The 17,721-nt window shown below is 39.8% G+C and overlaps 1 protein-coding gene across 2 annotated transcripts; it reads left to right on the top strand.

Annotated features, from left to right (window-relative positions):
- Nucleotides 1-415: 415 nt before the first annotated feature.
- LOC125552056 (protein IN2-1 homolog B) lies at nt 416-5,739 on the top strand. 2 transcript variants are annotated; one of them, XR_007303368.1, is made up of 11 exons: nt 416-668; nt 789-863; nt 990-1,050; nt 1,176-1,262; nt 3,625-3,723; nt 3,817-3,925; nt 4,033-4,109; nt 4,201-4,308; nt 4,414-4,494; nt 4,571-5,457; nt 5,527-5,739. XR_007303368.1 is itself a non-coding variant. In XM_048715521.1 (10 exons), the coding sequence occupies exons 1-10, from the start codon at nt 472-474 to the stop codon at nt 4,577-4,579; spliced, it is 903 nt and encodes a 300-aa protein (XP_048571478.1). In that variant the 5' UTR covers nt 416-471; the 3' UTR covers nt 4,580-5,739. The 2 variants fall into 2 exon arrangements, 1 of the variants encoding a protein (XP_048571478.1); XM_048715521.1 differs by having other exon boundaries at nt 4,571-5,739.
- The last annotated feature ends 11,982 nt before the right edge of the window (nt 5,740-17,721 follow it).

Here is a 17,721-nt window from a genome sequence, read left to right as displayed (position 1 = left end):
GTAAAATGTGTGCATAGCCGTCTGTATGGTGGGCGCGATGTAGTTGCTGAACGCTCACACGCACACCCTATTTCTATAAGCATCTCCGAAAGACAAGAATAAATGTAAGCATCAGGATTTGAACCCTGATGAGCTGGGAATACCACAGTTCCTCTAATTATTTAATCATAGGTTGGTTCGCGAGTGTAAACTGTTGCTAGTAGGATGAATGACTCGCTCCGTTGGGACCTACGTGTGCAGTTGCACGCCACGCAAAAAGTAGGCATTTGTTGCAAAATGTGTCTATGTACAAACCAACGACCGGCACGACGGCATCGTTCCCGAACGTACCGGAAGAGCAACCCCACGGGCCACGGCACCTACACCGCGTTCGCGTCCAGGTGAGGCCTGCCGGCAGACCCCATCCATCCATGGAGCACCACCCGAATCGACGTGTCGAATCCACATTTACTGCCGCACAAGCTCGCACCAATGAGTTCGCTCGCTTTCCCCTGCCGCTCGTCACCACTGACGCCCGCCTCCATTTCCCCTCCCGTCCCGTCGCCGTGTATAAAGATCCGCCGCTCGCGACCAGCTGCTCCCCATCGCCGCCTCATCGCCGCCAGGAGTTCGAGTTCCCCCCGAACCGTCGCCATGGCCGCCGCCGCTGCCGCTGCCGCACCGGTCATGTGAGCAGACCGAAGTCGCGGCGCAGAATCTACTGCGCTTCATTCTCGATTAAATTATTCGAATCGTTTCTCTGTTGTGTTTTTAACTTGGTGTTTGTTTCTCTACTCCAACGTGCGCAGCTCCCCGAAAGAAAATCTGCCCCCTTCGCTGACCTCCACCTCCGAGCCCCCGCCCCTCTTCGACGGCACGACCAGGTGAATTGGGAGGAGACTTATGAGAGATCAAATTGCATTGCAGATACTTAACTATCTCGTGGCTTGTCACTTCTGCATAAATCAAGGGTTAACCTGCTAATTATTTTTTTTCCATGTCTCGTCAAGGCTGTATGTTGCATATCACTGCCCGTACGCGCAGCGCGCTTGGATTGCCAGGAACTACAAGGTACTACCAATGTTGTTTGATTTGTGGACATAATTCGTGCAGAAATCGTACTTTTGGTGCTGATATGCAAGCAACACTGAATCATTTTTACACCCAAATGAAATCTAATGGCTTTTCTTGTCCAGGGTTTGCAAGACAAGATCAAGATAGTCGGGATCGATCTCGCAGACAGGCCGGCTTGGTACAAGGAGAAGGTTTACCCACAGAACAAGGTATGGTGAATCTCAACTCTGCCCCACGCGACGTGTACAATATCTTGACGACTTCTACTTCAGTAGACCCCCCTAAACACAAGGACGGCTTAGATTAGCCCATACCTCTTCATAATAAAGGACATGATGGTCATATTTTGTTGTGTATGTTTTTCTTTTTAGAATATCCATTCGATTTATACGCATATGCCGTACACTTGCCCGCTGGGCCTTCCCAACCATCTCTTTAAATCGCAAAAAAATATGAGTGTGCCAAGATTCGAGACAGGAACTTCTGGTTCAAAATGCGACGCTATAACCAACTTGCCACCATCACTTAACATGGTTGCAGGCGTCTTTCTTATTATTTTCTTCTATCCGCTTTTCTTTTTCCAATTTTCTTCTTTCCTTCTTTCTTTTTTCTTGCTCTTTTTTTCTCGTTTTTAACGGTTTTGTCCCAGATTTATTTTCCTTCTCTATTTCTTATTTTTCGTTTTCCTTTCTTCTTTGTTCATTTTTTATTTTCCCTTTTCTCTTGCAATGTGCAAACTTTTTCCAATTTCGTTTCTATGAAAGAATGGACTTTTAAAAAATTTGCGAACATTTTTTTAAACTTGGTGAACATTTTCCTAAATCAATAAATTTTGTAAAATTCATAAAAAATATTGATGAACGTTTTTTCAAAGTAGATGGTTTTTTTCAAAATTGATGTTCCTTTTTCTCAAAATTGATGAAGTTTTTTCAAAATGAATGCATATTTTCAAAGTAGATGAATTTGTTTTGCCAAAATTGATGGACTTTTTTCAAAATCGATCATACAAGGACATGAAAAATACTGAGACCATTTAAGAGATGTTGAGAAATGGGCTACTCCCAAACGGACTCTTCTGGCCTAACCGAACAGTCTCCGTCGAACATGGTATTTTTGGAAATCTCAAGACTGACCCAAACTTTCGTAAGCAGGTAGGCGTGCCCATGGTAGTCATTTACGCCAGGTTTGAATGATTTCCTACACCATAGGCAAGTTGCGACATGTCCCGCCATTTATCGACTATTTTTTACCGAGAAAACTCCAGAAAATACAAAATTTGTCGAAAAGCAAAGCAACTTGGCATGGTGCCATAACTTGGTCATACAAGCCATTGGAAAAAATAGGGTCATTTCAAGGATGTCGAAAAACAACATGCTATGAGATGAAGCCTTGTATTTTATGAATATTTGTATTTCAATGTTTGTACTTTTTTTTACAATTGTGTCTGTTCAATGTTTGTATAATTTTTTAGAATGCGAGTGTTATAACTTATGAACAAAATTTGAATAGGCAAACTTTTTTTGAAATTTTGGAAAAATGAAAATGGAAAAGAAACAAAAACTATCAGCAAAAAAGAGAAAGAAATAGTGGGAAAAATCTGTTTTGCTACAGTAAGCTGGTTGGTAAAGGATAGTTCTAGTAGTTTGCGTTTTTGTAGTTAGACATTTGAGCTTATCAGTTTGTGTACTTAGTGGCGAGCGGTCGGCAGTGAGAGCTACAGGGTTTGATCCGCGCATTGCCATTTCCTGTTTAATGTATTTTCCCTGTTTTCGCGTGCGCAGTCAAGGCAGCGTGCTGTGCATGGCACCTTCTATCTGAATCTACTTCCGGAAGGTGAACCCTATTTGCCGCCCGAGGGTGTCAAACTGTCATGGCTTTGTTGAAGCGAAGCGACCGACACGATATGCGTCGGCCCACTTTGAACGAGCAACCGGTTTTAGGAAAATGTTCACTGTGTATAAAAAGTGTTCATCGTGTCTACTAATTTTATTCAACGTGCATTTCAAAAATATTCGGCATATATTTTAAAGAAAGTTTAGTTTGTATTTGAAAAAAAACACCGTATACTAGGAAAATGTTAAGTGCGTATTTTAAATTCACTTTTTAGAAAACTGTTCATATTTAAGAAAAGAATATTCTATTTATTTTTTATGATTTTGAAACATTGTTGGCATTTTCAAGAAATTTTGTTCGCATTGTTTTGCAAAAGTATTGAAAAAGAAAAAAAGTCGGATCTGCAGCTCTAAATAGTACTTTAAACGTTAGCGCTGGCTTTAAGCCGTACTCAGTTACTAGGCCATCTGGTTAGCATTGGTTCCATTCATGGCCAGGTTGTGAGTTCAATACCTGGTGCAAGTGCTTTTATTTTTCGCATTTATTATGGATACATGTCTCAAAAAAATATTAATACGTGTACGACAGGCTACCATATAGTTTGTGAAATGTCTATATTGCCCTTTATACGCTTTGTGAGGGGGGGGTCTACCGAAGCATTGCTCTATCTTAACACTGTTTCAGTTCATTATCTCTATGATCTCCATCCACACTTGCCTTAAATTTATTTTTCGACAGGTGCCTTCACTGGAGCATAACAACCAAGTGAAAGGAGAGAGCTTGGATTTGGTCAAGTACATTGACAGCAATTTCGATGGCCCAGCATTGCTCCCTGATGTAAATATTCTCTATTTTTAACCATCATGATTCATGATAACCAGAGAAAGCAATTTCTCAGTGGTTTTAACGCTTGCATTCATAAATTGGCAGGATTCTGCAAAGAAGCAGTTTGCTGAGGAGCTTCTTGTGTACACCGACGAGTTCAATAAAGCACTATACTCATCCATAACCTCCAAGGGAGATGTGGCAGAGGAAACTGGTAAAAGAGCAGAGCCATACCTGTAACTTGTTTAATCATCTAATAAGTTCTACAGGCTAGAGTATGTAATTCGTATTTATAACTTCTTATGCATTATCTTCCATTAGTTGCTGCGCTGGATAAAATAGAAGCTGCCCTGGGAAAGTTCAGTGATGGCCCTTTCTTCCTTGGCCAGTTCAGTTTGGTATGTCACGCCAATCCGGGAATCCTTAAAATGCCATTTCAGAAGAATTGTGTTGACATGTTGACTTGTTGCGATGTTCATTTCTACACAGGTGGACATTGCATATGTGCCATTTATCGAAAGGTTTCAGATATTCTTTTCTGGTATCAAAAACTATGATATCACCAAGGACAGACCGAACATTCAGAAATTCATCGAGGTAAGTCTGAATGTTGCGGGATGTGACTATGCCACATTGTAATGCAAACCAATTGTCTTCGCAATTCTTTGCTGTCGAGAAGGCAACTTAATCGATATGTTACAGGAAGTGAACAAGATCGATGCGTACACGCAAACGAAGCTGGACCCACAATTTCTGCTTGAACACACAAAGAAGCGGCTTGGGGTAACAACATATTCCCTGATTTTTCAGCCTTGGTTCATTTTCAAACCATTTTGCACTTACAAACTTCAACTTCCAGATTGAGTGAAGATGTGACCAAGGATGGCCAAGAGGACAGGGAACTACTGCAGCATGGAAGATGAGGATGAAGACACTCAGGAGTGTGCTTGCTTGCTAGTACTATATACTATACTTTGAATAAAAAGATGCATGCTACAACAAAAACGAGATCACCTTTGGCCTCTATGCAGGAAGGGCATCTCAAACGCCGATCCTCAAATCGCCCGTATCCGTTCGGACCGCTGAAGCCATTCAATACGGGTCTGTATTGATCCGCAGAACGGTCTAGATGCATTTTCTCCCGTAAATTGGAGATAAAGTGCGGTAGTCCGGACAGCAGACACGCAGGACTCAGACACCCCCGGCCCACCTAATCCCCTCTTCCGGTCCCATTTCCTTCCACCTTCGTCCCTTCTCCCCTTTGCTTTGCATCAGCACCCTCCACTATCGATGTCGCTATTATACGCCTTAGGCCGCCACAGAGGCATTGCCGGACATCCGCAACCAGGTATTGTCCACCCTTAAGCCGTTTATACCCAGGTACACTCCACCCCCTGTCGATGACCTCCATGGTGGACACCACGCTCGTCAGGTGTTCGGTCAAATGCCATTGAGTACGAAAGATGATGAGCTACTCAACCATGGAGGATGAGATGTTATGCAATGAGTGGTTGGCCGTATCTGCGGATTTCGTAGGCAGGAGCAAAGGGGGGCCTTCTGGCAGCAAGTGCATGAAACGTTTCACACATGAAAGCACATTGCACAAGACATGTACATTATTCAACAACGCAACGTGACATCGTTATCGTATTGTTGGTACACAATCCAGATCAGCGTCATAAAGTTTTATGATGTGTTCGTCAGCTGGAGGCAAGGTGACCATTGCACGCGGCAGAGGACGAGATCGTAAGTTTTGCTTCGTGCTCAATTTGTCGATTGATTCATTCACTCAATATTGGTCTACACATTATGTAGCTTGCACGCGCTGCCGTAGTGTACCACAAGACAGAAGGACGACCATTTACATACACACACTGTTGGATGAAGTTGAAGAGGGAGTATGTGCGGGAGGGCATGATTCGTTGATGAAAAACTTATTGGACATCCGGTTAATCTAGTTAAATTTGAGATATCATTGTACTAGACTTAATTTGCGTACTATATATATGGAAGATTTATGTTATTTTCTATCTTCCATACATATCAGCTGGTTTGCATGAATTTCGTCTGGCTAGTTCAAATGCGGGTTGAAATGTATGCGGACAATGTTGGATGGCTGCCTCTCTGATACATCTCCAACGTATCTATAATTTTGATTGTTTCATGCTATTATAGTATCAATTTTGGATGTTTTATATGCATTCATAAGCAATTATATATCATTTTTTGGAACTAACCGATTAACTTAGTGCCCAGTGTCAGTTGTTGTTTTTTGCCTATTTTTGATTTTCAGAATATCAGTACCAAACGAAGTCCAAATGCCACAAAAATTTTGAAGATTTTTTTGGACATAAGAGACCCTGGAAGCTTCGGGAGAGGGCCAAAAGATGGAGTAGTGGCCCATGAGGCACCAGGGCGCGCCCTGGTGCCTAGTGGGGCCCACGTGGCTCCGTTTGACCTAACTCTGCCTCTATAAATTCTCTAAAATCGGGAAACCAACATAGAGTCGGCCAAAATACTTTTTCCGCTGCCGCAAGTTCCCGTTCTCGCGAGATCCCATCTGGAGGTCTTTTTCGACACTCTGCCGGAGGGAGGATCAATCACGGAGGGGCTCTACATCAACCTTGCTGCCCTTTTGATGATGTGTGAGTAGTTTACCACATACAGTAATACTAGACGTACATGCACATACTGAATTTAATTACACGGTGACATGGCAAAGTGGGATTGGAAAGAAGGGAGTGAGGCGGGCCACCCCGGTGGGAAATCAGGGGGGCAAAGAAATTTAACGAAGGGCCCTGTAAACTACGTGTAAGAAGCCGGTATGTCTAGGATTATTGTTACCACAGACCTACGGTTCCATAGTTAGTAGCTAGATCTCTCTCTCTCTATCTCTCTTTGATCTTCAATACAATATTCTCCTCGATGTTTTTGGAGTTCTATTCGATGTAATCACTTTTTACGGTGTATTTGCCGGGATCTGATGAATTGTGAGTTTATGAGCAGATTATCTATGAATATTATTTGAGCTTTCTCTGAACTCTTTTATGCATGATTATTATAGCTTCGTATTTCCCTTCGATCTATTGACTTGGCGTTGCCAACTAGATTGATTTTTCTTGTAATGAGAGAGGTGCTTTGTGATGGGTTCGATCTTGCGGTGCTCAATCCTAGTGACAAAAAGGGACATGACACATATTTGTATCATTGCCATTAAGGATAAAAAGATTGGGTTTATTCATGTGTGAGTTTACTTTATCTACATCATGTCATCTTGCTTAAGGCGTTACTCCGTTCTTTATGAACTTAATACAGTAGATGCATGCTGGATAGCGGTCGATGTGTGGAGTAATAATAATAGATGCAGAATCGTTTCCGTCTACTTGTCTCGGATGTGATGCCTATATACATGACTATTCCCTTAGATATCGTCATGATTATTTGCTTTTCTATCAATTGCCCAACAGTAATTTTTCTACCCATCGTATGCTATTTTCAAAAGAGAAGCCTCTAGTGAAAACTATGCCCCTAGGGTCTACTTTTATCATATATTAAAAATCCTAAAAATGCCTTGCTGCAATTTTACTTTATTTATTTTATTTTGTATTTTTGTTCAATCTATCTATCAAGCACTACATAATTTAATCTTGCAAGTAACCGCCAAGGGATTGACAACCCCTTGTTCGCGTTGGGTTGCAAGGATTTGTTATTTGTGTGCGGGTGCTGCTAAAGAGGTGTTGTGTGGTTCTCCTACTGAACCTTGGTTCTTGATATCGCTTGAAGCTACATCAGTATTTCCCTAAAGAGGAAGAGATGATGTAGGACAGCAACGATAGGTATTTCCCTCAAATATGAAACCAAGGTTATCGAACCAGTAGGAGAACCAAGCAACACAACGTAAACAGCCCCTGCACACAGGTAACAAATCCTCACAACTCGCTGTGTTAAAGGGGTTGTCAATCCCTTTCGGTTAATGGTGCCAGAAATTGGTCCGTGATGGGAGAAAGTTGTAATAGATTGAATAAATAGATCGCAAATAAAATAAAATGCAGCAAATTATTTTTGGGTTTTTGGATTAATAGATCTGGAAATAAAAGCAAATAAAAGTAGATCGCAAAAGAAAATAATATGAGAAAGAGACCCGGGGGCCGTAGGTTTCACTAGTGGCTTCTCTCGAGAAAAATAGCAAACGGTGGGTGAACAAATTACTGTTGGGCAATTGATAGAACTTCAAATACTCATGATGATATCCAGGCAATGATCATTACATAGGCATCACGTCCAAGATTAGTAGACCGACTCCTGCCTGCATCTACTACTATTACTCCACACATCTACTGCTATCCAGCATGCATCTAGTGTATTAAGTTCATGGAGAAACAGAGTAATGCAATAAGAACGATGACATGATGTAGACAAAATCTATCTATGTAGAGATAGACCCCATCGTTTTATCCTTAGTAGCAACAATACATATGTGTCGGTTCCCCTTCTGTCACTGGGATCAAGCACCGTAAGATCAAACCCACTACAAAGCACATCTTCCTATTGCAAGATAAATAGATCAAGTTGGCCAAACAAAACCCAAATATCGGAGAAGAAATACGAGGCTATAAGCAATCATCCATAAAAAAGATCAAAGAAACTCAAATACTTTCATGGATATAAAAAGATAGATCTGATCATAAACTTAAAGTTCATCGATCCCAACAAACACACTGCAAAAGAGTTACATCATATGGATCTCCAAGAGACCATTGTATTGAGAATCAAGAGAGAGAGAGAGAGGGGAAGCCATCTAGCTACTAACTATGGACCCGAAGGTCTACAAAGAACTACTCACGCATCATCGGAGAGGCACCAATGGAGGTGGTGAACCCCATCTGAGATGGTGTCTAGATTGGATCTGGTGGTTCTGGACTCTGCGGCGGCTGGATCAATATTTCGTCGACTCCCCTAGGGTTTTGGGAATATTGGGGTATTTATAGAGCAAAGAAGCGGTCTGGGGGGCACCCGAGGTGGGCACAACCCACTAGGGCGCGCCTGGGCCTCCTGGCGCACCCTGGTGGGTTGTGCTCCTCTCCCCCCCAGGCGCAGCCAGGGCTCGTTGTGTTCCTTCTGGCCCATAAAAATTCTCCGTAAAGTTTTGTGGCATTTGGACTCCGTTTGATATTGATTTTCTGTGATGTAAAAAAACATGGAAAAAATAGCAACTGGCACTTGGCACTATGTCAATAGGTTAGTACCAAAAAATGATATAAAATGATTATAAAACATCCAAGATTGATAATATAACAACATGGAACAATCAAAAATTATAGATACGTTGGAGACGTATCAGTTCTTAACTGAGGGAAATACTTATCTCTACTGTATTGTGATATGTCTCCAATGTATCTATAATTTATGAAGTATTCATACCATGTTTACAAAAAATTTATATGGTTTTGGAATGATTTGCATGAAACTAACCCGGACTGACGCTGTTTTCAGCAAAAACTACTGTGGTGTTGTTTTTTGTGTAGAAATGAAAGTTCTCCAAATGAACTAAAACTTTTTGACAATTTTTTTGGAACAAAAGAGATCCCCAAAGCTTCGTGGGAGGGCCAAAAGAGCCACGAGGAGGGCACAACCCACCAAGGCGCGCCTGGTGGGCCTGGCTTGCCCCGGTGGGTTGTTCTCACCTCGAGGCCCATCTTCGCGTGAAACCGACGTAAAAAATCCTATAAATAGAGAAACCATCAAAAATAACCCTAGATCAAAAGTTTCGCCACCGCAGGCCTCTATAGCCACCGAAAACCAATCTAGACCCCGTTTTGGCACCCTGCCGGAGGGGGGAATCATCTTCGGTGGCCATCTTCATCATCCCGGCGACCACCACGATGAGGAGGGAGTAGTCCGCCCTCGGGGTTGAGGGTTTGTACTAGTAGCTATGTGTTTAATCTCTCTCTCTCTCTCTCTCTTGTGTTCTTGAGATTTCATGATCTTGATGTATCGCAGGCTTTGTTCATATAATCGGATCATATGGTTTTCCCCCTCTCTATCTTGTTGTGATGAATTGAGTTTTTCCCTTTGAGATTTCGTTGTTATCGGATTGAATACTTCTATGGATTTGAGAGCACTTGATATATGTCTTGCATATGAATACTCGTGGTGACAATGGGGTATCATATTGATTCACTTGATATGTGTTTTGGCACTCAACTTGCGGACTCCCACGGTGACATTGGGGTAATCTATGCATAGGGGTTGATGCACGTTCTCGTCTTTTGTTTCTCCGGTAGAAATCTTGGGGCACTCTTTGAAGTTCTTTGTGTTGGATTGAGTATTATGAATCTGAAATTATTTGGTGTTATTTTAGTACGAACTCTTGGATAGATCGATCGAAAAGAATAGCTTTGAGGTGGTTTCGTACCCTACAAACAATTTCTTCGTATGTTCTTCACTAGATAGGAACTTTGGAGTGATTCTTCGTTGCACGTTGAGGGGTGGTTATATGATCCAATTATATTAGCATTGTTGAGAGATCGCACTAGCGAAAGTATGGACCTTAGGCCTCATTTTCAAGCATTGCAATGCCGTTTTTGTGCCTATTTACTATTTGCTACCTTGTTGTTTTTCTTTATTCAGATTATAGAAATACATTTCTACCATCCATATTACACTTGTATCACCATCTCTTCGCCGAACTAGTGCACCTATACAAATTGCCATTGTATTGGGTGTGTTGGGGACACAAGAGATTTCTCGTATTTGATTGCAGGGTCGTTTGAGAGAGAGCGTCTTCATCCTACACCTCCCACCGATTGATAAACCTTAGGTCATTCATTTGAGAGAAAATTGCTACTGTCCTACAAAACTATGTGCTTGGAGGCCCAACACGTGTCTACAAGAATATGGTTGCGTAGTAGACATCGAGCTCTTTTCTGGCGCCATTGCCGGGGAGGTTAGGTAAGTGGCACTCACATCCCATCAATGAAGCTCTTTTCTGGCGCCGTTGCCGGGGAGGTGAGTGCATGAAGGTATATATTTAGATCTTGCAATTGAATCTTTTAGTTTCTTGTTTTATCACTAGTTTGGTTTGTAAAAGAAAACATAAAAAATGGAATTGAGGTTGCATCATATTATTGATCATCTTTATAATATCTTTCTTGAAAATGATGGTTCGGAAAATTGTGCTCAACTGTTAGAAGAAGAAGTCAATAAAATGTTTGACACAATTTTTTTGAAATGATGAGCATGATTGCAATGTTGTTAGTATGAATTATTTGAATATCCATGATGCTAATGATATGCAAAGCCATATGCTTGGGGATGCTATGTTTGATGAAGATGATATTTTTAGTCCCCCAAGATTTGACGTGCAAATTTGTTATAATGATTGCATGCCTCCTATTTATGATGATTATAATGATGGAAGTGGATTTGCAGAGGTCATGACTTTATTTAGTGATGAATCCACCATTTTGGTAATGATGAAGATATTAAAATGATTGGTGTTTCTTCTATTAAATCTTTATTTAGTAATGTTAAACTTGATGAAAAGGGGATTGAAGAAGAGTCAACTTTAGTTAGAAGGCGTCCCCATAGTTCGGAGGGTGGAAATCTTAACGATGTTTTTTGATAAAAGTGGGTTTGGAGAGGTGAAAACTTTAAAAAGTGATGTACCCACTCTTTTGGATTACAAAGACTTTAATTATGATAGTTGTTCTTCGATTGAGTGTATTTCTTTGTTGTAATCAATGTTAAATTCACCCCATGCGTATGAACAAAATAAGGCTTTACTAAACATATTGTAGAAGCGATGATGAAAACTTTAAAAGAATGGAGATTTCAATACTAGAAAATTATATGATGAGTGGGAACCTACCATTAAAGTTAAAATTAAAAATTATGAGTGCAATGCTTTATGTGATTTGGGTGCTAGCGTTTCCACAATACCAAAATATCTATGCGATGTGCTAGGTTCTACCAATATGGATAAATGTTCTCTTAATTTGTACTTAGCGGATTCTACTATCAAGAAACCTTTGGCTAGGATAAATGATGTTCTTATTCTACTATCAAGAAACCTTTGTGCTTGATATTGAATGCAATCCGTCTTGTCCCATAATACTTGGTAGACCGTTCTTACAAACCATAGGTGTTGTTATTGTTATGAAAGAAGGGAATATAAAATTTCAGTTTTCATTAAAGAAAGTTATGGAACACTTCCCTAGAAAAATAATTAATCAACCATATGAATCCATTATGAGGGCAACCTAAAGAGTCGATTTTAAAGATGAAAACACTTGAAACTATGCATTACGCTTATCTAGGGGCGTAAAATGATAGCGCTAGTTGGGAGGCAACCCAATAATTATCTTAAATTTCTTGTTTATTTTACTATTTCCTTATGTGCACACAATTGTGCTACTATTATGTTTGTGTTTTTGTGTTTAAATTATTTTTTGTGCCAAGTAAGGCCTTTGGGATGATTTGGATGATAGTTGCTTTGATTCTGTGCAAAAATAGAAACTTTTACGTCCAGTAGCAGAATTGTTAAAATTTTCTGGAGCATTATAAAATTCTAATTTTAAAAACAATAATTGATATACAAAGTTTCCGCATTTTCCTATTTTTCTAGAATTTTTGGAGTTACAGACATATGGTCAATGTTCGAATTGCTATAGATTGTTCTGTTTTTTGACAAATTCTATTTTTGTTGCGTTGTTTGCTTGTTTTTGATGAATCTATGGATTTTATCGGGGGGTATAAGCCATGTTGAAGTTCGAATACAATAGGTATAATGCAATGATAAAATATGAATGGGTTTGCAACAGTACCTAAAGTAGTGATTTGCTTTATTATACTAACGGATCTCACGAAGGTTTTGTTAAGTTTTGTGTGCTGAAGTTTTCAAGTTTTAAGTGAGATCGCGATGGATGAAGGAATAAGGAGTGGCAAGAGCCTAAGATTGGGGATTCCCAAGGCACCCCAAGGTAATATTCAAGGACTCCCAAGCAACTAAGCTTGGGGATGCCCCGGAAGGCATCCCCTCTTTCTTGTACCGACCATCAGTAATTTTACTTGGAGCTATATTTTCATTTATCACATGGTATGAGTTTGCTTGGAGCGCCGTGTATTATATGAGTCTTTGCTTTTTTTGCTTTTTTTGCTTTTTAGTTTGTCACAATCATCTTTTCTGGACATACCTTTTTGAGAGGGAAACACATTTTCATGATTTGTTAGAATACTCTATGTGCTTCACTTATATCTTTTGATCTAGGCAGTTGCTCTAGTACTTCACTTATATCTTTTTGAGACCAGCGGTGATTATAGTTTGAAGAAATAGATGAACTCTAATGCTTCACTTATATCTTTTTGAGAGTTGATAATAGTAATGGTAATTTGCACAACATATGAATTTGGTCCCAATGTGATGAATATTCAAGAAGGATATAATAAAAACTTTCATATAGATCATTGGATATGATAAGTTTGATTCCTTGCAATAGTTTTGCGATATGGAGATGATAATTTGTGAGTTATGCTAGTGAGTAATTTTGATTTAGTAAGAATATTGGTGTTAAGGTTTGTGATTCCCTATGCATAGACGTAAAGTCAATAGTTATGCAACGAAGTTACATCCTACTTATGATGCATTATTCAGTGTTAGTTATTCTCAATGCATGTTTATGACCGTTTTCGTTTTTCGGTTGGTTGCTTCTCAATCTATTTGCTAGCCTTCATTTGTAGTAAGTGGAAATACTGCTTGTGCATCCAATTTCTTAAACCCAAAGTTGTGCCAAATGAGTCCAACATACCTACATAACTATAAGTGGTATTTACATGCCGTTCCAAGTAAATTTGCATGTGCCAACTCTAATAATTCAAAAAAAATCTGTTTTATATGCCTGTACCGCTCATGAAGCGACAGGGGGTGGTCAATATCTTTCATGCTACATGGGTTATTCTCAAGATGAGTGTTTATTCACTTGTCATTGCATGAGAAAATGGCAAGGTATTAGGGATGCCCAATCCCGAAATGAAAAAATAAATAATAATAAATTCCTTGGGAAGTTGAAAGTTTGGAAGGCACCCGTGGATACGGCTAGCCATGGATTGTGAAAGAATGGTGGAAGAGAAATAAACTTTATATTTCTGTTTGAGAACTGCCTATAATGTGTATAGCATGGGAGATATTGAAAATTTTCGGTCGTGACGTTGATAGGAAAAGCATGCCTTTCTCAAAAATAATTCCACCTCTATTTTAAACCTTGAGCTCTGGCACCTCTGCAAATCTCTGCTTCCCTTTGCGAAGGGCCTATCTATTTTATTTTTATGCAATTTTTATTTTTATTTTGAGTCTCCATATTCTCTTATAAAGCACTAACTGGAGAGCATTATTGTCATACTTGTGCATTGGGTGTAGTAAATATTGAGTGTATTTCATGAATGGATCAATGACTGAGCATATTGGGCTAGGGATAACTTTCTTTAGCATTGATATTTTGAAAGACATGGTTGCTTGTTGGTATAATTGAGTATTTATATTTTCATGTCAAAGTATAGAGTATTGCTTTGAATCACTCAAGTCCAAAATCCATGCCATAAAGAAAAGATTTTATGATGAATATGATAGGTAGCATTCTGCTACGTCTTGAGCTTGCGTTGGTTTTCCCCGAAGAGGAAGGGATGATGCAACAGAGTAGCGTAAGTATTTCCCTCAGTTTTTTAGAACCAAGGTATCAATCCAGTAGGAGCCCACGCTCAAGTCCCTCGTACCTGCACAAACCGATAGCTACTCGCAACCAACACGATTAGCGGTTGTCAAGCCCTTCACGGTCACTTACAAGAGTGAGATCTGATAGATAGAATATTTTTGGTATTTTTGGTATAAAGATGCAAAGTAAAAAAGTAAAGGCAAAGTAAATAGCAAAACAATATAAAAGTGATGGAGATTGATATGATGAGAATAGACCCGGGGGCCATAGGTTTCACTAGTGGCTTCTCTCAAGAGCATAAGTATTCTACGGTGGGTGAACAAATTACTATTGAGCAATTGATAGAATTGTGCATAATTATGAGAATATCTAGGCATGATCATGTATATAGGCATCACGTCTGTGACAAGTAGATCGAAACGATTCTACATCTACTACTATTACTCCAATTATCGACCGCTATCCAGCATGCATCTAGAGAATTAAGTTAAAAACAGAGTAACGCCTTAAGCAAGATGACATGATGTAGAGAGATAAATTCATGCAATATGAAATAAACCCCATCTTGTTATCCTCGATGGCAATGATACAATACGTGCCTTGCTACCCCTTCTGTCACTAGGTAAGGACACCGCAAGATCGAATCCAAAGCTAAGCACTTCTCCCATGGCAAGAACTACCAATCTAGTTGGCCAAACCAAACGGATAATTCAAAGAGACTTGCAAAGATAACCAACCATGCATAAAAGAATTCAGAGAAGATTCAAATATTATTCATAGATAGATTTGATCATAAACCCACAATTCATCGTTCTCAACAAACACACCGCAAAAATAAGATTACATCGAATAGATCTCCACGAGAGAGGGGGAGAACTTTGTATTGAGATTCAAAGAGAGAGAAGAAGCCATCTAGCTACTAACTATGGACCCGAAGGTCTGAGGTAAACTACTCACACTTCATCGGAGGGGCTAGGATGATGTAGAAGCCCTCCGTGATGACGGCCCTCTTCCGGCGGAGCTCCGGAACAGGCCCCAAGATGGGATCTCGTGGATACAGAAAGTTGCAGCGGTGGAATTAGGGTTTTGGCTCCTGTTCTGATCATTTGGGGGTACGTGTGTACATATAGGAGGAAGGAGTACGTCGGTGGAGCATCGAGGGGCCCACGAGGCAGGGGGCGCGCCCTAGGGGGGCGCCCCCCACCCTCGTGACCACCTCTTTGATCCCTTGCAGTAGGGTCCAAGTCTCCTGGATCACGTTTGGCGAGAAAATCACGTTTCCGAAGATTTTATTCCGTTTGGACTCTGTTTGATATTCTGTTTATCCGAAACACTGAAATAGGCAAAAGACAGCAATTCTGGGCTGGGCCTCCGGTTAATAGGTTAGTCCCAAAAATAATATAAAAGTGGAAAATAAAGCCCATATAGTCCAAAACAGTAGATAATATAGCATGGAGCAATCAAAATTTATAGATACGTTGGAGACGTATCAGGCATCCCCAAGCTTAATTCCTGCTCGTCCTCGAGTAGGTAAATGATAAAAAGAGAATTTTTGATGCGGAGTGCTACTTGGCATAATTTCAATGTAAATCTTCTTAGTTGTGGTATGAATATTCAGATTATAAAGATTCAAGACAAAAGTTTATATTGACATAGAAAATAATAATACTTCAAGCATACTAACAAAGCAATTATGTCTTCTCAAAATAACATGGCCAAAGAAAGGTATCCCTACAAAATCATATAGTCTGGCTATGCTCCATCTTCCCCACACAAAGTATTTAAATCATGCACAACCTCGATGAAAAGCCAAGCAATTGTTTCATACTCTAACTTTTTCAAAACTTTTTCAATCTTCACGCAATACATGAGCGTGAGCCATGGATATAGCACTATAGGTGGAATAGAATGGTGGTTGTGGAGAAGACAAAAAGGAGAAGATAGTCTCACATTAACTAGGCGTATCAATGGGCTATGGAGATGCCCATCAATAGATATCAATGTGAGTGAGTAGGGATTGCCATGCAATGGATGCACTAGAGCTATAAATGTATGAAAGCTCAACAAAAGAAACTAGTGGGTGTGCATCCAACTTGCTTGCTCACGAAGACCTAGGGCAATTTGAGGAAGCCCATCATTGGAATATACAAGCCAAGTTCTATAACATAAAATTCCCACTAGTATATGAAAGTGATAACATATGAGACTCTATATGAAGAACATGGTGCTACTTTGAAGCACAATATATGAGACTTGCTATATCATGGTACTACTTTGAAGCACAAGTGTGGAAAAAAGGATAGTAGCATTGCCCCTTTTTATTTATTTATTTTTTTGGGCCTTCTTTTTTTTCTTTGGCCTTTCTCTTTTTTTGGGATAATGCTCTATTGAATGATGATCATCACACTTCTATTTATTTACAACTCAATGATTACAACTCGATACTAAAACAAAGTATGACTCTATATGAATGCCTCCGGCGGTGTACCGGGATATGCAATGAATCACGAGTGACAAGTATGAAATAATTATGAACGGTGGATTTGCCACAAATACTATGTCAACTACATGATCATCATGCTAAGCAATATGACAATGATGGATATGTCATGATGAACTAGATGGTGGAAAATTGCATGGCAATATATCTCGGAATGGCTATGGAAATGCCATAATAGGTAGGTATGGTGGCTGTTTTGAGGAAGGTATATGGTAGGTGTATGATACCGGCGAAAGTTGCGCGGTATTAGAGAGGCTAGCAAGGGTGGAAGGGTGAGAGTGCGTATAATCCATGGACTCAACATTAGTCATAAAGAACTCATATATGTATTGCAAAAATTTAGAAGTTATCAAAGCAAAGTATTACGCGCATGCTCCTAGGGGGATAGATTGGTAGGAAAAGACCATTGCTCGTCCCCGACCGCCACTCATAAGGAAGACAATCAATAAATAAATCATGCTCCGACTTCATCACATAACGCTTCACCATACGTGCATGCTACGGGAATCACAAACTTCAACACAAGTATTCTTTAAATTCACAACTACTCAACTAGCATGACTTTAATATTATCACCTCCATATCTCTAAACAATTATCATGCTTCAATCTTTTCTTAGTATTCAACACACTCAAAAGAAAGTTTCACAAATCTTGAATACCAAGCATATTATTATTAGGCAAATTACCATGCTATTAAGAGACTCTCAAATTAATTTAAGTGAAGCATGAGAGATCAATAGTTTCTTTAAAACATATCCACCATCGTGCTCTAAAAGATCTAAGTGAAGCACATAGAGCAAAA

Source organism: Triticum urartu, chromosome 4 (assembly GCF_003073215.2).
Source record: "Triticum urartu cultivar G1812 chromosome 4, Tu2.1, whole genome shotgun sequence".
NCBI lineage: Eukaryota > Viridiplantae > Streptophyta > Magnoliopsida > Poales > Poaceae > Triticum > Triticum urartu.
The sequence above is the reverse complement of the archived record's forward strand: the minus strand, read 5'-3'. Positions and strand labels throughout refer to the sequence as shown.

Excerpts from the sequence above, each read along its gene's own strand:
- LOC125552056 (XM_048715521.1), top strand. The coding sequence starts at position 472 with ATGAGTTCGCTCGCTTTCCCCTGCCGCTCGTCACCACTGACGCCCGCC. Across the intron at positions 3,724-3,816 it reads GCCCAGCATTGCTCCCTGAT|GATTCTGCAAAGAAGCAGTT; the intron begins GTAAATATTCTC and ends ATAAATTGGCAG. Across the intron at positions 3,926-4,032 it reads AGATGTGGCAGAGGAAACTG|TTGCTGCGCTGGATAAAATA; the intron begins GTAAAAGAGCAG and ends ATCTTCCATTAG.